Source organism: Sodiomyces alkalinus (genome assembly GCF_003711515.1).
Source record: "Sodiomyces alkalinus F11 unplaced genomic scaffold SODALscaffold_5, whole genome shotgun sequence".
Lineage (NCBI taxonomy): Eukaryota > Fungi > Ascomycota > Sordariomycetes > Glomerellales > Plectosphaerellaceae > Sodiomyces > Sodiomyces alkalinus.
Window position 1 is genome coordinate 1,708,550 of NW_021167083.1, and position 21,312 is coordinate 1,729,861.

General features: G+C 51.2%; 6 protein-coding genes across 6 annotated transcripts; 3 read left to right on the forward strand and 3 right to left on the reverse strand.

The window, feature by feature from the left end:
• The first annotated feature begins 1,795 nt into the window (after positions 1-1,795).
• On the forward strand, positions 1,796-5,286 carry SODALDRAFT_333452 (vacuolar amino acid transporter 1). Its single transcript, XM_028611977.1, has 7 exons — positions 1,796-2,448; positions 2,556-3,269; positions 3,384-3,796; positions 3,961-4,121; positions 4,229-4,294; positions 4,400-4,794; positions 4,857-5,286. Exons 1-7 carry the CDS (start codon positions 2,267-2,269, stop codon positions 5,008-5,010), a joined length of 2,085 nt encoding a protein of 694 aa, XP_028466630.1. The 5' UTR covers positions 1,796-2,266; the 3' UTR covers positions 5,011-5,286.
• Positions 5,287-5,736: 450 nt separating this feature from the next.
• On the reverse strand, positions 5,737-7,638 carry SODALDRAFT_340092 (serine/threonine-protein kinase ksp1; the record flags this gene model as incomplete). Its single annotated transcript, XM_028612915.1, has 1 exon — positions 5,737-7,638. One exon carries the CDS (start codon positions 7,636-7,638, stop codon positions 5,737-5,739), a length of 1,902 nt encoding a protein of 633 aa, XP_028466631.1.
• A 3,918-nt stretch (positions 7,639-11,556) lies between these two features.
• Positions 11,557-12,594, forward strand: SODALDRAFT_277444 (enolase-phosphatase E1; the record flags this gene model as incomplete). Its single annotated transcript, XM_028608065.1, has 3 exons — positions 11,557-11,608; positions 11,699-11,739; positions 11,953-12,594. Coding segments are annotated over 3 exons (735 nt in total), but the record flags the coding sequence as incomplete, so codon positions are not given.
• Positions 12,595-13,061: 467 nt separating this feature from the next.
• On the reverse strand, positions 13,062-13,982 carry SODALDRAFT_333455 (hypothetical protein; the record flags this gene model as incomplete). The annotated part of the gene is made up of 1 exon (XM_028611978.1): positions 13,062-13,982. A coding segment is annotated over exon 1 (755 nt), but the record flags the coding sequence as incomplete, so codon positions are not given.
• Positions 13,983-14,263: 281 nt separating this feature from the next.
• Positions 14,264-15,052, forward strand: SODALDRAFT_324229 (60S ribosomal protein L23a; the record flags this gene model as incomplete). The annotated part of the gene is made up of 4 exons (XM_028609865.1): positions 14,264-14,288; positions 14,461-14,528; positions 14,611-14,903; positions 14,965-15,052. The coding sequence occupies 4 exons, from the start codon at positions 14,264-14,266 to the stop codon at positions 15,050-15,052; spliced, it is 474 nt and encodes a 157-aa protein (XP_028466634.1).
• A 163-nt stretch (positions 15,053-15,215) lies between these two features.
• Positions 15,216-20,185, reverse strand: SODALDRAFT_378991 (hypothetical protein; the record flags this gene model as incomplete). The annotated part of the gene is made up of 14 exons (XM_028615014.1): positions 15,216-15,624; positions 15,725-15,856; positions 16,022-16,130; positions 16,243-16,257; positions 16,371-16,413; positions 16,905-16,961; positions 17,046-17,089; positions 17,295-17,823; positions 17,913-19,211; positions 19,239-19,253; positions 19,380-19,457; positions 19,493-19,822; positions 19,904-19,944; positions 20,123-20,185. 14 exons carry the CDS (start codon positions 20,183-20,185, stop codon positions 15,458-15,460), a joined length of 2,922 nt encoding a protein of 973 aa, XP_028466635.1. The 3' UTR covers positions 15,216-15,457.
• Positions 20,186-21,312: the final 1,127 nt, after the last annotated feature.

Below are 21,312 nucleotides of genomic sequence, written 5' to 3' on the forward strand. Positions count from 1 at the left end.
GAGGGCTTTATATTTATAAACGTTAGGGGGTATAGGTATAGGGAGGAGATAGGCGTTAGCCTCCTTATCGCTTAGCTTTGGATTAAGGTAGTTATCCTAGCAGGAGGCCGATTTACCGCGTACGGCGTGCTCCTAAACTGCCTAATCCCTCTAGTTAACAAGGGTAGTAGCGGCCGCCTTCTATTCGGCGTTAGATATGTTAGAAGATATCTTTACTAGATTATCGTTTATCGGTTAGTTAATTAATAGGTAGGTTAATTAATCTCTTAATTACTCTAATCAGGTCAATAGTAGTTATTTAAGAGTGCTTATATAGACGTGATTACTTCTTTATAGTGGAATAGGGGTAGCCTTATTAATATCTATCGTTTAGGCGTTATAAACCGGACTTATAAATATCGTATATTAAATAGGCCCTTAAATAATTAACTTAGTAGAGCAGAAATCTCGTGTGTGTGTAGTATATCCAGTTATATCTAGGAGAGTCTCTTATACCCTTAATTTAGGTAGTAAAGACTCTATTATAGGTACTATATCATTTAGATCCTATCCGGTCTTTTCCGGTATCCACCCTTATTATATCCTAATACCCGAAGTCCCCGATATCCGGAGCCCTTAGTTATAGAGTAGATCCCCCCTAGATCCCCTATAGACTATATCGTGGTCCTGCCTATGCGATAAGACCCCCACTTCTGATACGTCTAGTGCTTCATACCATATAACCCCTGAAAAAACGTACAAAGTGGTACTTCGTGAACTACCCATTTAGGAAGTTTGGAAAGGTTCGAGGTACGTACCTACACTAATAACACCAATACAAAAACAATTTTAAATTACTATTATAAGATATCTTTAGGTTAATCTAGAATTGTCTATAGCTATTTTATATAAGAAAGGATTTAGTTACTAGATATATATATATACGCTATATAGAACGTAGTTTATAGAGCTATTAGTTACTATTTAATATATTAAGGAGCTATAAGGTAGTTTTAGAGAGTACTAAGCCCCCCTATTTTAGTATATCTAAGCCTCTGTATTTTATATATAATCTTAATATATCTAGTTATACTCATTATCGTGATACTATTAGTTTATACAGGCCCCGCAAGTATATATTGTACGGTTTTTCAGGGGTTAGATAGTACCTACTTCCGAAGGTTCTGAACTACCTGCCTCATTTACCGATTAAGGGAGCAGTACATTGTATTCGTATTACCCCACCCACTGACCATTCACGTTCCACATAGACAGCCACTAGCGTCATCATACCGATAAAAGGGGCTCCAATCGCGATAACAGCCGTGTTTCCGTGTTCTCATCTTGTAATTACCCCACCACCCACTCGTCCGAACGCGGTTGGCGTACCGCGGACGAGGTACAACGTATTTTAGGTATTCCGCTTGTCTTGTTTTCAAAATGCCAATAAATAAATAGAATGATAAGTCAATAGAAGAAAGAAAAAGGTTGGGGATTGCGTGAAGAAAGGCGAAATCCCCGAGGACCGTAGTTCGTGAGGTAGGTGGTTCGCAGGTGGCAGGTCGCGGTTCGCGGTCGAGATCTCGATTTCTATCAGCTTCTTTCACTTCCTCGTTGCTGCAGGGTAATACCGAAGGGTGATGAACGCCCAGAACTTTATGCCAGGACTTCAAACTTCTTATCAGTCTTGTATGGGGAAATTACTTCGTACTTTTGTATTTCCCGCGTTTCTTTTCTTTTCGCAGTGGCTGTAGCATCTTCGCCCTCTTCATTTTCTAGAACTCTTCTTCCTCTTCTTCCTCTTCCCGCCGCCGCCCTTCCGAGTCAGGCGCCGGCCCATTGCAAAGAGTCTATGTTAATTAGTTCCTAGTTTATTTTACTTGTTGGTTCCTACTAGTTGATAACGTTAACTCCCTAGGTGCCCTTTTATTAGGCGCCCCGTTTGCGACCGACCCCTCCGCACGCATGGGATGGTATTGAAACTATCCCGGTGCAATTGTTGTCCTCCTCGAGCTACTATTACAGTATAGGTAGCCTCTTCGTCCTGAGTGCCAAGCCGAACCACCCAACTAGGACTACCTCGTACGTCTTCTTTGGCTCACTTTTCGTTTCTTTTTCCTCTTCTCCCTCAAAATCCGACGAGTCTTCCGCAGCCTTGCTCTTTCGGCCTTACCCCGCCTTCCGTGACCATCACCGCCCACGCGTCACGCGACTACAGCAAAAGCCACCGAACAGCTTAGATACCAGTGAACATCGTTCTGACTGGAGGGTCCAGCTCCATCGTTCCATGGCTCTCCGTACTCCGTCCACGTGGGACGAGTACGAACGTGGTGGCTCCCCTCGCTCTGTCAGTATTGACTCCAACGCCGTCACCGAAGACCAGTCCTTGCTGGGCGAACGTGACAATGACGAGAATATCAGCCGTAGTGCTGGCGATTCCCCATACGCCGGCATGCGTCAGCGTCGGAGGTGTGTTTTTTCTTCCTTTCCCCTTCCCCTGCCCCTTACCACCCGGTCATTGCCGTCGCTGGCCATCCCGGATCAATCAACTGACCCTTTGCTTCGTACACCCTTAGATCGTCCGTATCGAGGCACCTCACGGCCCTGACCGACCTAGGTGGCGTCAACAGCATCCGCTCCTTCACTCGCAGCTGGGCTCGCGCCGCCGGGTTCGCCGAAGTCATTCCGCAGCGTCCCTCCTTCGTGTTCGCTCCCGACCAAGCTCCCGTGGCCACCGGTGTCGATGGCCTCGACTATGCGCGAACCGACGTGGAGGCGGCCACGCCGAACCAGGGGACGTCTCTCCTGCGCCAACACCTCGAAGCTGCCCGCCCATCCGACGCCGAAAGCGAGGCCGGGTCACACCGCGGCCGCCCCGGACCGTCCCCGTCTCTCGGCGCCGCCGCTTCCAGCCAACACCATCACCATTCGCCGGAAGGCCCCGACAGGGAGCAAAAGGCCGCCGATAGCGACATGTACGGCGCCAATGCGTACAGCTCCAGCTTTAGCGGCAGCGTGCGCCGCGCGTCCCTCTTTGCTGCCGCCCCCCCTCTCGCGAGCCCGCCCGTTGTGGGGAGTTACAGCTCATATCGGACCTATGGCACGATCTCTGATGTGGACCGGTCTTCCATGACCCACGCCGGCGATCTCTGGCGTCAACAGCAGGCCGGTGTCCCTGTCGATGGCGACCACCTGCCCATTCTCGTCAAGGAGGTCGAGCAGGACGGGAAAATTGTTTTGGCTGTCGAGGGCCAGTCCACTCTCCCGCAGACCATCTTCAACTCCATCAAGTACGCGCGTGCAAATCCATGCAATCCCCTGGGTTTCCCTTCCAGCTGCCTCCCCGCCTCACTGTTCTCGCTTAGCACATGTATATGCTAACCCACTCCCCTTCTCCTTTACAGCGTGCTCATCGGTGTCGGCCTCCTGAGCTTGCCGCTGGGGATCAAGTATGCCGGCTGGATCTTTGGCATGGTCACCTTGTTCCTTTGCGCCGCCGTCACCGCCTACACGGCGAAGCTTCTGGCCAAGTGCATGGACCTGGATCCCAGTCTCATTACCTTCTCAGACTTGGCATTCATCTCCTACGGAAGGAACGCTCGTATTGCCACAAGCATTCTCTTCACACTGGAACTTCTTGCCGCCTGCGTGGCCCTCATTGTCCTCTTTGCAGACACCTTGGTGCTGCTCTTTCCGGGCTTCCTATCCGTCAACATGTGGAAGGTCATCTGTGCCATAATCTTGATGCCCCTGAATTTCCTCCCATTACGACTCCTCAGCTTTACTAGTGTTGTGGGCATCCTGAGTTGTCTTTCCAGTAAGCTTTTTTTTTTTGTTTTTTTTTGTCCTTCCCTTCTGGCGTTATTGTCCTTTTCTTACCTACTTTTGAAAACTACCCCGCTCCCTTAAGCACGTCCTTTTCATGTCCAGGAACCCTTCGATGCTCGACCCTCCAGGTACTGACCAAGTATATGAACTTAGTTGTGCTCATTGTCATCATTGATGGCTTTATCAAACAAAATACCCCCGGCTCCCTCGTGGAACCCGCCGTGACTCATTTGTTTCCCGCCAACTGGCTCACCTTGCCTCTTTCCTTTGGACTGCTCATGTCCCCATGGGGTGGTCATAGTGTGTTTCCCAACGTACGTCCCCTCCCCCTTTTCCAAGACAGGCAGCCACAGCAACGAACGGCCACAAGAGTCTACTTCGTAGAAACAACCCTATACTTAAGTACCCGTTGTTTGTGTAGATTTACAGGGACATGAGACATCCTTACAAGTTCGGCCAGGCAGTCAAGGTGACTTTTACCTTTTCGGTACGTATTGCGCCCCTTTCTCTCAGTCCCCTTTTCTCCGCTACCAAATATCAAATATCCAGATAAAGCACGAAGGAACTACTGATCCTGACACGCCGCCCCCAGTATTTCCTCGACGCCCTGACGGCCCTCGTAGGCCTCCTCATGTTCGGAGACGACGTGCTGGACGAGATCACCTCCAATATTCTCACCACGAGCGGCTATCCCAACGCCCTCACCGTCCTCCTATGTATCTCCGTCTCCATCATACCGCTGACCAAGATCCCCCTGAACGCTCGACCCATCGTCTCGACCGTAGAAGTCCTCGCCGGCATCCACCACGATGCGCTGGCCGACAGCCAGGCCATGGTCGGCCGCTCCGCCTCCTTCCGGGGCGCCATGAAGGTCGCCATTCGCATCTGTACCATCCTAGCCTTCCTCGGCATCTCCATCATCTTTCCCTCCTTCGATAGCATCATGGCTTTCATGGGAAGCGCCCTTTGCTTCACCATCTGTGTCTCGTGAGTCTTTCCTTTTTTACTTTTCCTCTTCTTCTCAGCTGCTTACATGTCCATTTTGCTAGTCTCCCCTTGGCCTTCTACCTTAAGCTTTTCGGCGCCGAAATGTCCGCCCGCGAGAAACTCTTGTGCTATGTCATCCTGGCCATCTCAACCACCCTTTCCACTGTCGGCACGGTCTGGGCTTTCCTGCCCAAACGCATCATCGGCGCGGAGTAACAAAGTCACGGAGCACCGGAGAAGCAAAGCTATGAGTCGAATTGATTGTCTTCATTGTCGTCTCGTCGGTTTATCGGCTTACCCCCATCTCCTCCTTGTTCCTTCACATCCTCCTCCTCCGTCGTCATTTGCTATCTATATACATGCTATTTATACACACCTCATATTAATGGTCGCATAATTTTTGTTGCTAGCTGTTGTAGTTATGCTACTGTGCAGAGAGACATGCCAGTCAAGTCTTGGAATACCTTATCAATGGATGATAGTTTGGCTGATGTTAGGGGCTTCTGTTGTATGTGATTTAATGCTTCCAGGGATGACTCGACTTCTACTTGTGACTGACTACCTTAGTATGGGTTCAGTTCGCATCCTTGGCATCCAGCTCCCTTGGTCACCTGCCTCACTCGCCCTGCTTGATTTCAGCCCCCACTCCACCGTCTCGGCTGATGAGAGATGCCCAACAACAGGTTCGTTCCCTAGCAAATCAACAGTACTCTTACGACCGAGCCACTGTCGGGGAAACGAAATGATTAGGGTGGGTAACTTCTGGTATTTTGTCATTATTCTGGAAATAGCTAATACACAGAAAGCGAGTTGAGACCCTGAGCATCCAAAAAAAGACCCAACGCAAGTTCCGCCATGAAAAACGGCCTTTCGGCGTCTTGAAATCATGAGGCGCGTTTACCAGCCTCTTAAGGAGAGAATCCAACCACAAAAGGCAGATGGCTAAGAATGCGACTCTTGCCACCCGCCAACCCACTCCAAGTCTCCAACGTGGCGCTTCTCCCGGCGCCAGTAATGCCAGTCTCGGCCCCTGTTCCATGGGCACTCCGTGTTCCGTTCCCGATGAAGTTTGTGACTGTTCCCGAGAAAACCATGACCATGGACATTATCCCAAGTACTGGTCCCGTGTACAAAGTTATAACCAAACCCAGGCTGGCAGCGTGATTTGATCAAGTCCGGTGACTTGGCCGAATCCGGCGACGCTCCAAAAGCCCTACGTCGCTCCCCAAGCGCTACCCATTTGTCCAAGGGGCTGCGCTTGGGCGGTGGAGAGTAGCGAGGCGTGGCGGAGATGGGCTTGTTGGCAGGTGGAGCCTCCTGGAAGAAGAAGCCATCTGCCAGGTCGACGTCAACGTCGTTCTCGTTCCGAGTCCGAGGCAAAATGCAGTCGGAATTGGCAGTTGGCTCCTGGGGCCCGGCTTCGCTCTCATGACTCCAAGTCCGCGAGTTCATCTCTCTCAACGTCTCCAACTGGCGGCGGGCTTCCTCTTCCTCCTCAATGTCCTCATCCCACATATCGCTCCAACTCTTGGACACGATGTCATTGAGCCGGCCAAGTGCGAAAGACGTCGACGACATAGCGTTGCGGGCGGACGACATAGCAACCGGAAGAGAGCCAGCCGTCAGCGAAACCTTGGGAGATGCGTTAGTCGCTTCCATCCCGGGCCGACCGCCAGCCAGGAACTTCATCGACGCCCCCAGCCTGGAATCAAGCGTCGAGGACATAGAGGTGGTCTCGGCAGAGGCCGACAGCCAGCCAGTCGTGGCCTGCGACTTGGAGAACAAGTCCTCCGAGTAGCTCTCATTGTCAGGAATCACGCTCAGCTGGCGAATAGCCTGCGGGGGGCTGGCATGAAGAGCCTTGGTCCAGGGGAACGCGCATTGGTCCATTTGAGGACTCTGGATCGAGGGCGTGCGCAGAGGTTCGCGGTTGGCACTTGCGACGACGGGCTGCTCGACTGAACAGAATTCGTCGATGTCCTCCTCGGACGTGGTGAAGCTGACGACACGGAGGAGTGCAGCACGAGCTCCCACAAGCGAACGCTTCCGGGGGTCCAAGTTCATGCACTGCACGATGACTTCGTACGTGTCCTGGGACATGGAAGGGAACACGTCGAAGAGCGATTGTTTGTCGCGCGAGAAGTCGAGGAAGAGCGGGTCCGCCTCGGTCGGCGTGGTGAAAGGATTTCGAGAGAAGAGCACGTTGAGAAGGCAGATGCCAATAGCCCATATATCGGCTTGGGCAGGCGAGTATCCGGCCCCGGCCGAGTCATATTGCTCCGGAGACATGTAGCGGTCACTACCGACTGTCGTTTCCAGAGTCCAATTGTCGGTGGTGGCAAGCCCAAAATCACCCAGTTTCATAGAGCCGGACTGGGTAAGGAAGATGTTTTCGGGTTTAATGTCTCGATGGTAGACACCCTTGCCATGGCTATACGCAACAGCATCGACGAGTTCTAGCATGAACTGGCGGACGTGCTCAGTCTCCAAAGGGCCATGGCCGTTCCGAATGGCCTCATAAAGATCGCCTCGAGAACAATACTCCAGAACGAGATAGGTGTGGAAATCGGTCTCGAAGGAGTGGAGCAGGTTGACGATGTTCGGGTGGGATCCTAGGCGCTGATGGAAAAGTTGCTCCTCCGATTTGTCGTCAACGGCGAAGTCGAACCCGGCATCGTCGGCAGCTGCCTTCTTGGTCAGGCACTTGATGGCAACCTTCTCGTCCGTATGGATATCCCGCGCCAGGAAGACCATGCCGAAGGAACCATGATTGAGAGGAGAGATGGTCTCGTAGCGGCCGTCGAGGAGAATGCCGCTCTGGAAGTAGTCCCGTAGGCATGTCATTGTCGAGACAAGCAGTAAAGATGTGAGTTGAGGGGGTATCGGAGAAAGTTGAGATGACGGGAAATAACGAAGTTGGTGGTACAAGTATGGCGCTACTCGTCTCGTTTGGATTTGCCCTTCGGTGTGAGGCTGGAGTAGACTATTCGAAACAGTCGCAGTACGCGGGATAGAAACAGGTTCTGACAATCAGCTTCCGAAGTTGTTGAACAGGCCGCAAGAGATGAGAGTCGAGTAGAGTTGAAACGAAGAAAGCGAGTCGAGAGGTGAGTATACAAAGGGCAGGATCCAGTAGTGCAAGCGGACAAAACTCCCTTTCATTCAAGTATCAGAGGCTCATTCAGGTGTTTGTGGATCGGTGGTACAAATGAAAATAAAGCGATGGTCGTGTGGGATGTCGTGAAAGCGCTTGGACGCGAGTCCGGAAAAAGAAATAAATAAGTCGTTATTTTATGTTATGTTGACATGGAAAAGAAATGTTGCTAAATGACGAATGCCGGAACGATGGAGTTGCAAGAATTCGATGAAAAGAAGAAAGAGCGACGGGTGACGGAGCCGCTTAGACGTTTTGATGGTTGTTGGTATGAGATCAAGTGTAGTCGTAGGAGATGGTAATGTAAGGCACGAGGCTGGAGCTGGAGCTGGAGGGTCCGTAGTCTGTGACGAGGCACCGACCGTATGGTCTCGCAACGTAATCGCTTGGTGACAAGCTGACTATCCAGTCGGCCAAGGCACCGCGGCTATGTTGGTAGCATCCGGCGTGTGTGAGGGTGGAAGAAAGAGATGTGTCGAGAGTTCGGGGTGAGGATGAGAATCCGGGGAGTCGACAGGCTGTAGCTGTTCTTGGGAGGAAGGCACTGGTTATAGAGCTTGGTGAACCTGCCAAAAGAGTCGGCGGCCAGCAGATGAGTCAACGGCGGAACGGGTGGACGAGCTGACTCGATGACCGCAATTCGAGTTCCGGATTGCGAAAGTTGTCGAATATGTACCGAGTTGTCCTCTTTGCTTTGATGCGTGACTCAGAAAGCTAGAGGCGGGTTCGGCTGCCGACCGGGGGTTACGTGTCTATCTCGCGGATTCTCGATGGTTCCAGAATAAGGAGAGAGTGGTGAGATAAGAGCGGAGCCGGCGGAGTAATGAATGAAATAGGGAAGGGAACGGGATAAAGGAGAGGATAATGGAGGGGGAAGGGCGAGATGAAGAAAGCGCAAGGAAAGAAAGCGGTGATGAAGGGAATGGCGGACAAATTGGGTAGGCAAGGTATTAGAGTCGAAAGTCAGGTTGGGGGGGGGGGCAAGGAAGGAGAGGTTGAAATGAATGGAGCATGAAGGAGAAAGGCGGTGGGCGGATAGAAACAAAAGGAGGGAGGCAACTGGAGGAGAGAGGTGACACTGGGGGAGGAGTGAACACAGCGAGCAGAGTGGGCAGGGAAGGGCGGGGATCAGGGGATCGAACCTACCTCACCCAGGCTAAACTCGAATGGGATAGGTACATTATTTCGACATATCTTGGCCATAGTGGTCTTGCTGAAGGAGGTGGAGAGAGGTGGGCTACGTTGAAGCCAGGTGGCAGTGGAGGGCCGTGCGATTCCACAGTCCGTTTGCCATCGCACGCGTGATCGAATGGCCCGGTCTCCTCCTATCTAGCCAGTGACTCGCCAGTGAAGTGGCCGAGTATTGAAATCGTATCCATACGGAGTACGGTACCGGTACGGATGCAGGGACTAACTACCTTAAGGTAGACACGAAACCGACCAGTGACCATGCCGAATCTGAGAAGATCCTTAGAGGTCTTGGAGGTGGGCCCCGGCATCCTGTTGGTCACGCTCATCACCGCTTCCGCCCAGTTTTGCCTTGGGACTCGATGAGTTTCCATGAGTCCTGGAACGAACCACTCAGCGCTCCATACGAACAGGCGGTGGCCTCGAGATGGTGCATGGGTCATGCAGGGAGTTGGCATATACGCAATGAATGGGGTACCTTGACTGCCAAAGGAAAGCAACACGTATGGAGGTAGTCAGTCAATCGCATGTACGGGAGTAGGAATACAGTGCGTACGAAGTAACTGCATTGAATCAACGAGAAGGCCAACACACTGAGGTGGTCTATATTACATGATCGAGGCACGTACAGTATCACTTCGCACGATGACATTCCTCTCTACGTGCATATTTATACCCGAGCTGATTTGGTACCTGATGAATTTTGACAAATGGGGGATGCTGCTCACCGCCAGGTGTCCGACGGCAATTGACTACCATCAATAACAACAAGCTTATTATCTTTATTAGGAGAACCTGAGTATTATTACTGCGGAATAATATAGAGTCGCCGGACTTCGTACAAATGCGCATCGTACGTATCAAGGACCCCTATTCCGTACAGAAGAGGTATCCACAGCATACGTAGCACCTCATATCCGGACTTGTTGTAACTTGGGCCTCCAGCGATGGGCGAACGAGCACGGGGGCCTCGTAGAATACCTCAAGTCGTCGGTGGTTTGGCAGAGAATCGACTTTACGACGGTCACGACAGCGTTCAAACAGGGGCAGACTCTCAGTCGGGCTCTGGTTTTCCACATAGGCGTGCGTCCTAGCCATGTTTCACTTGACTCTTATCTCTCACTGTTTACTTGACATCTATTGGCTGGATAGGATGGTTGCGAGGGGTTATCACGTCTGTACCCGCATGACGGAGTGCAGCGTACCGAGTACTGAAAGGCCTAACACTTGAATACGTTGTATACAGTCCATATATCCTCTGCCACGCCAGTTTAGAGGGAATGAACAGATGCTCACGAGATGCCGTGATAGTCATCCTAGTCAACCACGTAACTACTTCGTGCTTCTTCGGCTTGGACTTGCTGGATCGTACGCTGCAGGGAGAGCTAGGGGCATAATGGTGGCGAATGAATCCACGGGTACGGATAATTAGGGTGCGACGTAGGTATGCAGAAGTCGTCAATCTGGAACTGTAAGGAGAATTCATCCCATTGGGGTGGAACAAAGTCGATGGCAACACTACAACAACAACACTACGCATACCTACCGAGGTCTCGTAGGCAACCAGTGGAAGACAGAGTTTCACAGGACATGTAGTGTAGTACATACGTCGTCCTTCGCTTGCCTTAGAACCAATCGCATGACAGTGTACACGCCTCGTAGATTTTGCAGCGAGCCATGAGCGCCCAATTCCACAACGGCCTATCGTTCTGGGACAGCACGAATCAATGACAGACACGCTGCAACGATGACGCGCCAATGGCTGCTCGATCTCTTGCCCTTTTTCCGTCCCATAAAACGTCCTTTATACGTGGCTTTGGCTGCCCGTCATGGCCGTTATACTTTGCCACCGGCCCTAGGTACTTGTGCATACGCGTTCCAGAACGGATTCATACGTCTGGGGAGGGGAGGGGGGAAGAGACACTCTTCGATACCTAGTCAGACAGCTTCAACGTGTTATGAGTCCGTACGGGTTCCTAGGAGTTCAAGGTAATTGAGCAGTTTATCAGGCCGCTGATCCCAGGTGCACAGTGAATAAATACGAAACAATGTACTTCGTACTGTCTTGGACATATCCGTAGCTCCGTTCTCCCACGAAGTATGGAGTACCTACTTGGAAATACTTCATCGTACGAAGTACGGTGTATGGATACCTACAGACAGGTAGGTCATCTAGAACACTTTGTAGGTGCCTTGGTACCCTGCAGGAGAACCGTCCTGTGACCGTGACCCGATATAAGTGGATGTAACGACTTCGCCTGGGTTGGTGTCTCGGACCCGACCGCCTCCGAGCGGAAGTATCTTTCTCACCGCCTTCGCCAACTTCACAGCCAGCAATCCGCATCACCAGCCATCCGCCCGCCCAACAACGTTCCAAGGGGCCTACCAGCACTTCAAGATCCGGGTCTTTTCCAGCTATCACTAAGATGTCGTCCCCGCTGGCAAGCGTACGTGTCGTATTGCTAGACATAGGTGAGTAGTTCTTTTCGGCTGAACCAGTTACATCGCAATGCACCTTTACGTCCAACTAATTGACTAATTCGCTTCTCCATTTCTCTCCAGAGGGAACTGTATGTCCTATCTCCTTTGTGAAGGACATTTTGGTACGTACAAAATCACCAGGTGACAAGGATGATCCCTTTGCATTAACTCGTTCCTTGTCACCTCTCCTCTGTCTTCTCCCCTCTCCAAACTGTTTCGCCTTCCCCCGTCTCCCCCTCTCGACATAGCCTCCCCTCTGCCCCCGCCAAACTCGCCCCGATACCCAGCCTGCTCTTTTCTGCCTTTCTCGCTTGGACTAGTAACCAGTGGTAAAGTTCCCCTATTCTCTGCAAGCGCTGCCTGAGACCCTTGACAAGAACTGGGACACGCCTGAGTTCGCTTCGTACCGCAACGCCTTTCCTGAACCAGCAGCCTCATCCAGGACCGACTTTGAAGCCCACGTCGTTGACCTCGTCAATCGCGATGTTAAGGCACCCTACTTGAAAGCCCTCCAAGGGTATCTATGGAAAAGGGGGTACGAATCTGGACAAATCAAGGCGCCACTCTTCCCAGATGTGGCGCCAACTATGGCTGCTTGGGTCACGACCGGGATGAAGGTGATGATCTACTCTTCGGGGTCTGTCCCTGCTCAGAAACTTCTCTTTGGCCACACCGACTCTTCTCCTTCGAGCCTTATTCCGCTCATCTCAGACTGGTTTGACACCGTCAATGCTGGTCCCAAGACGGAGTCCAGAAGTTACGCCATCATCATGTCCCATCATCCGAATGTCAAACCCCACGAGTGGCTTTTCCTGAGTGACAACCTCGCTGAGGTTTCTGCCGCCCGGGAAGCTGGGATGCAAAGCCTCCCCGTTGTTCGTCCGGGGAACGCTCCTTTGCCAGAGGATGATCCATTAGCAGCGAATGCCGTGCGGGACTTCAGAGATCTGGCCGCATTAAGGGATGGATCGCCATGAAATTTAACAAACGAGAGGTTATGAGACGGAGTAAGCATTACATGTTCTGATGCCAGCTTCATCGCACTAGGCATAAGTATGCAATTCACAATGATGCTTTGTATAAGGACGGAATATGAATCCCTGTGGTGAATTCAGCAACTATCTCGGAAAAGACGTCTAAGCATTATCTCTTAACCCCGGTTGACAAGTGATATTCTCGAGACCGGTGGCTGCTCCAGGGTCGTGGAAATCGTGTTCATAGCCGCCTGCCAATCAGGGTGTGAATTTTATGTCGAGCCGCTGAGGTCGACCTATGTAGATTTTCCAGCAAACAGTGTTCATCCAAGTTCTCGCTCCTGTGTCATGTAACTTTGAAAATGATAGAGAAATTGTTCCGGTTACTTCCCGGATTGACCTCTTTCTTGGGGAAAGGGGAAAGTGGATCCCTCGGCGTCCTCGCTCTCCTCCAGAGGAAATACGCCAGCTTATTCGTGAATTTGCTCTCAATCTGAACATATCCGAGCAGCGACATCAGCTCCGTGAGTCGGGCGAGGGAACAGTATCGCGAGTTGGCGACACAGCTCCGCGGGAGGACAAGAAACAGGGACGGGAACAGCTTTTGTTCGTCTTCTCGCAACTCTAGCGGTGGTTCACGGAGAAATTCCAAGGTTCGGAGCAGCATCTGGCCACGCAACGCGGCATCGGGCACGTAATTAAGAACCAGACTCAGTGAGATGATGTCGAATCTCTCCTCGTCACTCTCGGGCAGCGGCCGTTCCATGAAGTCCTGCTGGAGAATACTGGGCTCTTGGCTATTGAGGTCGATCAGTTCCATTTGAAAGAGCCCACTGCTCGAGCATGCATTCGTTGTGCTCAAAGCGCCGACCTCTAGCATTCGAAATGGCCGAGAAGAAGAAGTTGCCTCTGTCAGTCGAGCACGAGCTGGCTCTAGCCATTTAAGAAGCAGCCGTGAGCTATCACCACCACGATCACTTCTCTGCCCTTGGAGGCTAGCCCGCTGGTATTCTTCAATCCCCCCCAGAGCGGCAATCTCAGCGTCGATGGCCAATACGGCCGCATCATCGTTTCGTGCTAGGGCTTGTTGCCGTTTCTTCTGGAGCGTGTGGTGAGCATTGATGAGGGCCCGAGTCTCCCTTCTTGAGATGGACAATGGCCTTTGCCTAGTTGTTGGAGGTCGTCCAGTGGATAGGGATTGCGGGAGGCGTTTCTTCTTGCCCATTATATCGACGCGAGGACGGGTGGGAAGGATGCTCACGGCATCGATCCCACGTAGCAAATCGACATGGGGAATACTTATGCGCTTGTCGGCGTCGTCATGGTTCTCTCCTCGATTTGTTGCTCAGGTAGTACAGAGCATTAAGAGATTAGATTAGGACTCGGCGAATATAGTCACGTGATTACAAAGGTGGTACTCGCTCCTCGTGTCTTTCTTATCTTCGGACAACGGGGGCTGTTTCAACCAATGATCTCGTGCACTTTAGAGGGTCGTTAACACACTGGCCCTAATCGGCCAGACCACAAAATTCTCCACCAAGGCGACTGAGGGTAAAACCAAATAAGACGACAAAAAAAAAAGAGAGAAGTCCAACCTCCGATACAAGGCAGCCAATTTCTCATCCTCTTGACGACAACCAACGACCAGATCCCCTGGCAAATATCCGTCGAGATGGCTCCCAAGGACGCAAAGAAAGGTACAACATGATCCAAGAGGCAATCATCCGAGCTCGGTGTCGACCTCACATATAATCTCCCTCAACAATGGCCCGTAATCGATCTCGAGTACCGGGTTTCAGGGGCATCATGCAACAGCAGACCTTGCGAGTTCTTCACTGAGCGATTGCTGATGCTTCCTCTCTCATCTAGGAGGTGCCTCCAAGGCTCCTAAGGGCACCAAGCAGGCCAACGCTGCGGCGAAGGCTGCCCTTAAGGGTGTAAGTACTTCTCGCATTGGCGACTCCCGACATACTCTTCATGTCGTTCTGCGGTGCTGACGAGCCTTTTCCCGTTTTCTAGTCCCACTCCGAGAAGAAGACCAAGGTCCGGTACACCACCAGCTTCCATCGTCCCAAGACCCTCCAGCTCTCCAGGGCTCCCAAATACCCCCGCAAGTCGGTTCCCCACGAGCCCCGTCTCGACGAGCATAAGATCATCGTCCACCCCCTGAACACCGAGAGCGCGATGAAGAAGATCGAGGAGCACAACACCCTCGTATTCATTGTCAACGTCAAGGCGAACAAGGCCCAGATCAAGCAGGCTCTCAAGAAGCTCTATGATATCGACACTGTCAAGATCAACACCCTGGTTCGGTGCGTAGTGCGACCATGCGTGCTTCGATGTCAATCCAATTGCTAACCTGCAACCCCCTAGTCCCGATGGCTCCAAGAAGGCTTACGCTCGCCTTACACCCGATGTCGACGCTCTCGACATTGCCGCCACCAAACTGGCCCTCGTCTAAACGATGATATTTTGGAACAATTCGGGAATGGGATTCATCAGTCACAAAACGACATTGGGCATGCGGCGTCTTAAGGTTGATGTTTTCTGTGAACTCTAGGGTGGCAGCACCAGAAGTGTGCGCCCAACAAAAAGGGGATCAGACAGGAGAGGAACCATGCAGCGAACATTTCGGCACTACTTTTGTCGCCAACCATTGAGGATGGGTAAATGTCACGAAATACCTTGAACATACCATGGTCCACTGTGAGCTCCAACCCGCACGACAATTGAGATGATGTTTCCACTCGTCAAGATTACTTGAATCCCTGCTCCTCTTCTGCGATGATGCTGTAATGTATTATACAAGGACATGGGGTGGATATACAGCACTCCAGTGAATGTGCCGGACACAAGTGACCGTAATTTAAGCCGACCGCATGTTGTTCAAATGCTTCATCGTCAAGAAATTGACGTCAAGGAACCTGTCCACACAATTGGCTAGACACTTCTCTTCGCCACTGTCCAGTTTCGATCCCCGGACCGTTCCTGTGACACATTTCTTCCAGCAGACCTCGGTGAGCGCATGGGTTTCTGTGGTGTCCCAAGTTAGCTCGGGGGCAAGCGTAATCGAGATTATCGTCCACGCCACGTCGCCAGTGAACAACATGGGGTTGGGATGGATGTTACTGACGTGATTGAATCTGTGATCTTTGAGACTCGTTGGCGAGAAACTGCCGAAGCTCCTGCTTATCCTTGTCGTTCAGCTTCTCCAAGTCAGCATTTTCGAGTGCTTGTCGAGAGGAATCCATCTTGGTCAATGGACCTTTTTTTGTGTCCAGTCAGTTCGAGTCCAGCTTGTGGGTGCGTGTGAATGATGAATTAATGAGTTACCTATATGCGCGGATTCAGAACTGATTTTATTCTCCTGGAGTGGGTTGGATATAGTTGCGCGAAAGAAAACAGTCTCGGATCAATGCTATGAAGATACCAACTTCCAGGAACGTCACAAAGTCAGAAAGTGAAAATCCATACATGAATACCTGGGCTTGGGATTGGGTGGCCCACATGCCTCCACCGGAGCTGCACAGGCCCTGATACTAGTGGACGGGCCTCGTTCCTGGGGGCTACACCACCTAGGTACGTTAGGTAATATTGCCTCTCCTCCACCTAAACGCTTCTTCGTATGGTGCCCGTATATTCTACTCGGACGTTCGCATGGTGCAGCTACACCGCATTTGACTTAGGGCGATTTAGCGACATAGCAAGGTCCGGATCAACGCAGTAGTACGTGTCGATTATAAGTCCTGGCCACCGGCCTCAACATTCTCGCTTCAGACTTTGCGTTCTCCTGAAGAGACGCTCTGACAAGTTGCATGACTCCTGGGGCGCAAAGTTTCAAGCACGACTGTCTGCCAGTCGCCCTCCTCTTCTCGACTATAGTAGTGGTCCTTGCTAGCCGTCCACTAGAACTGGACAATGCAGTTATGGCGGGATTTTGACTCCTGCATTATTATCCTGAACTGAAGCGTTGAATTCAAAGCTACCCTATCCTAATATATGACTAACTTGGATTCACTGCTCTGAGAGGCCGACACCCGATTATACCGACGTGGGCAAGACAAGGAATGCAGGTTCTGATATTCCCCGCTGGCCAATTTCTCCGGTTCAGAGTTCGCCATTAGGGATTACACGGTATGTGGGTAGGGTACAGGCAGACAACATGGATCTGCGTGCCCGACCGCGTAGACCTTGCTTCTTCCAGTATTCCCGTTGAGGTTTTTCCCATACCGTATCTTGAAGTAAATCTACGAATTACGACTGGTCGGGAATAGAAATACTCTTGGGACCCAGTTGTAAAGGATAGACAACACGGGGCGATCTGGAGCATCGGCACACAGTGGATTAGTATGAGCTGCCGAAGTGCGGTCCTGAACAGATGGAGCAGAGATTCAGGTGCTCATTCACCCACTGGTGCAAAAGTATGATATATGGTCAAGACCGAAGACCTTTACGCATTGTTGCCGGTCTTATAACCCAGCAGTGGCCTGCAGAAGCACTGCATCAGTCAACAAGAAAAAGAAGACACCTTAATTATTGCTGTCTATATTCGGTAGCCCAACGAAAACCACACAAAGCCGCTCCGTCAACTGGCCAACTTGAAAAACCTAAACACTCCAAGAAGGACATGGCCCCTCGCTAGCTCATCGCGTTTATATATACTTGGCCTTTCGTGCCCAAATTAAAGTTATGATGCAAAAGACGATCAAGGAGGTGAAGATCATGAAGAAGGGAACAAGGGTATCGGCTCCTTCGAAGGGGACTTGGACGTTCATCCCGAAAAGACCACTGACCAAATTCATAGGAACCAGAATCGATGCCAGGAACGTGATCTTGCTAAGAACGCGGTTTGTATCTGTACCCTGTATAATGTTGCTGATAGAGAGCTGCGCGAGGTAGTTGCTGTGCGATCGGGAAAGGATTTTGTCCGAGTGCCCCAGATTGGTGACCATAGTGACGACGTGATCCTGGATGTCTCCGAGGTAGAGACCAATATCCATGCGAGGAGTGACTTTGTAGTTTTCATTGCAACGCTTGGTGAAGCCACGAAGAACATCGGCCTTTCCGCCCAGAAGTCGCATCAGTGCCATGCAGTTCTTTCGAGTCCGGCCTATCGACTTGAGGAAGGCATTCGAGTCGTCTTCTCGAATAAGGAAGACACCATCCTCAATGGCATCCGCTTCGAGCTCAATTTGTCTGATAATGGGTGCGAATGAATCAACGATGTCGTCACTTGAAGAGCAGAGAACAGTTGTGTTAGTCGAACGCTTTCATTGCATTGTTAGCCCGGGGGGGAGGTGGGTCGCTTGTATGCTACTCACATCAAGGCGTAGCAGATCCAGTCGCTGCTCAGGGCTACGTAGTCCTTCAGGAGAGCAATCCTTTTCCTGACGTGCGACGCATGGCCGTTCGGCTGGAAGCTGAAGCTCAGTGTACCCTCGCGGAAGACGACGACATAGATATTGAACGGTTCGTATTCGGGACCGTCTTCTTCTTCAATCGTACTGAAGGAGCGGAAACACGCGAAATAGTACGACGGGAAAAGCTCAATCTTCTCTCGAGCTTCCTGCGTGTTGATGTCTTCAATGGTGAGCGGATGGATTCCGAACGCCTTGCAGATACCTTGAACCTCCTCTTTCGTCGGAGTGTTGACGTTCAGCCACCAGACGCCATCAGCGTCATCAGGCGGGAGGGCGAATAGCCCTCGGATATCCTCCCCTGGAAGCACCAAGGAGCCGAAATCCTGCGAATGAATCGTAGACTCCCACGCCGAGGAAAAGAAGCTAAACCGATTCTTATCAGCCGGCGCCTGGGCCTGTGGGGGCAACGCTCCCTGGCCATCGGTAATGCCGGCCTTGTCCTTGTCCTCTTGAACCGTGGACGAATCAGAAGGCATGTCCAGAATATCGCCGTCGACAGTGGGCAGCCGGACACGATCTTGGGCGGCCGAGGGATGGTGCGGCCTCAAATCGGAAAAGCTCTTCTCTACAGTCTCCTGCTTGCTGAAGGCTCTAGCTTCGGCTTCGGCCTGAATGAAGTTCTCCAAATAATCGAAATCAATGCACAACTGATCCACCCGTCCTTTGTCCGGGGGAGGAAAGCAAACATCATCTTCGGCGGTCTTGTTGGTCACAAGACTGGCTGCGTCATCCTCGATCGTGTGAATGTTGCTTCGAAGGCTACGCCGACTAGTAATAGAGAGCGAGCGATGCAGCTCGCCGTCCTCGTACTTTGGCTCCGAGAAGGACATCTCCCGCTCACGCCGGCGAGCTTCGGCGAAAGCTTTCACGGAGTTGGGTGGAGAGATAGATCGCTGATCTCCGGCTGTTTCAACAGTCGGTCGCCGACCAGGTCGTGTAGCAGACGACTGCTCTCCGTCATCAATGATCGCTTCTTCCATGTCGCGAATACGGGAACTGGCTCCATCGTTGCCATGTCCCATTTCGTGCCCTAAAAGGCGGGCACCATAAAGAGTATCGAATGTGCCCCGGCGAACACGTCCAGGAGGTTGAGTTGACGGCGATTGATGTCTATGATCGTCAAGTTCGGGAATAGGGGCCTTGAAGCCCATGTCGGAGACGGTCTCCTCGTGGTCAGACATGATGAAGAAGCACCTGGGCCTCAGCAAGTCGTGTGTTGTCGTTCACCCAAGCTCGGAATATCTGTCAAGCGTGGAACAAAGGCACCCACACCCAAGGGCCCTGCAGCGATGTAGCTAATCTGCCGCTCCCATAACTTGATCCGACCAAACTCGATCAAGGCGTTGGAGATATCGCGTCGCTGCGCACAGGGCGCCACAGCTGTGCGCCGTGCCGGGTGCGGTGACGTAGCCAGGTTTCACAAATTCGGCGGCGTCGAGGAAGAGCCTGGAGCAGATATTGACGCCAAGTAGGTTGGTCACGGGTATTCGGGGAGGAAGAAATGTGTGTCGATGTGCCAGTGGATGATGGGGCCAGTTAAGGGGGTTTCTTGTCCACTCCGCTGTAGACCCAGAAACCGGGATCTCGGAGCGAACGGGTTAAGGAGCGGATTTCGGGGGCGAATGAAGCCAACTTGGTGGTATTGAAAGTGTGTTGACGATAATGTTGGTCCGCCAACCTCGGTGAAAACGCACTCGATAGCGCTGCGCGTTATCGAAACCCAAACGCCTTGAAGGGAGATTGGAATGGAATTTTTAATGGCGCTTGTAAGTCTCAAATATCTGAAGAATTGTCCGGGAATATGGATTTCTCTGATGTACCAGTAACAGACATAGAAAAGAATTTGCTGCTTGGTCCTTTAAAAATAAGATGTTAAGGAGGTGGTGCTTGACGGAAGAGGGGTTTTGGAGAGGCGTATTGGCGAGACGAGAAACTGGTGTCGTTTCGTGAGGCCCGCAACAAAAAATTAGCATTGTTTGGTGCAATGTTAGGAAGGTACTAATTACCTACTCAACCCATTCCCTATAGGGTAACAACCGTCTGATGATTTCCTATCCGTAGACTGTATCCGTACGGAGTACTCCGTGTGAAGTGGGTTACAAAACAAGTACCCGTGCCATGCCCCACTTATTCAGGTTTGTTTGGCACTCGCCAGAATAAATGGGGCATAGCATATTGTGTGTGTGTGAAGAAAGGAAAAGAGATTATCAGGATAATATCGCACGTCAAAATGCACTCTTCTGACTTGGGGGAAATCTTCGCATGTGTGTATTGTGTCAAGTTATAACGTGTGCGAGACCGCTTACCCTATTTTTATAAGGGGCAGTACTCCTCCGGAAGTACTACTCCATTTAGATCCTATCCGGTATTTTACCGTGGGTCCACCCTTGTTATTTCCACCCCCGAGGCCTATACCTACCCCCGAGACTTATGCTAATACGATATACCCCCCTAGCTAGAGCGGATCCACTTTTCCGGGCCGACTGGCTAATTAGAGGCCTCGGTTTAAACCGAATAGCTCTTAATCCTTTTTATCGTGACAATAGTCTATTTTAGAAATAGTCCTCGAAAAGGCTCTTAAAAACGCTCTTAAACCGATCCTTTTAATCGTTTAATTTGATCTTAATCCCTGGCTTCTGATTAGTCCGATTAGGTTAATCGCCGCCCGTTTAATCCTATCGCAGGGACGCTCTAGAGGAGCTCCTTATCAAATAGGTAGTCGCAAAGAGTGAAAAGGTAGGGTTAAGTAAGGAACCAGGTGTGATTATAATAGGATCATAATAGGGTTAGAATGTGGGTATAGCTAAAGGATTAGATTAATCGCTGGCCTCCCTCTTTAAAGGGGAGGCTCCTCCGCTCCTTAAGACTACGTCCCGCTACTCCCCGAGGACTGCTTATGTACTTCCTTAAGGGCTACCTTATTTACTTCGAGGGACTATTCTATTTACTATATAATAACTGCTTTATTTATGCCTTAAGGGGGCTTAGACTAGGCACGCCTAAACCCCTATATATTTATACTAGGGACCTATTATAACTACTATTATAGGCACCTAATATAGCGACCTCCCCCGGATACTCCTGTCCTTAGGAGCGCCTAATCCGTGACGGCCTCTTGGCTCCTCCGAAACCTAGCCTCCGAGTCCGTTCCTAAATCCTAAATCCTTTAATGCCCCGAACTAGAGCCCTCCACGACGGGACCCTAACAGGTTCCCGCCTAGTGCCCTTTTAGCCGTAGCGCTAATCTAGGTATACCCTCTCTCCTTTTATCTATTAACTAAGGTTACTAATAAGGGCCACT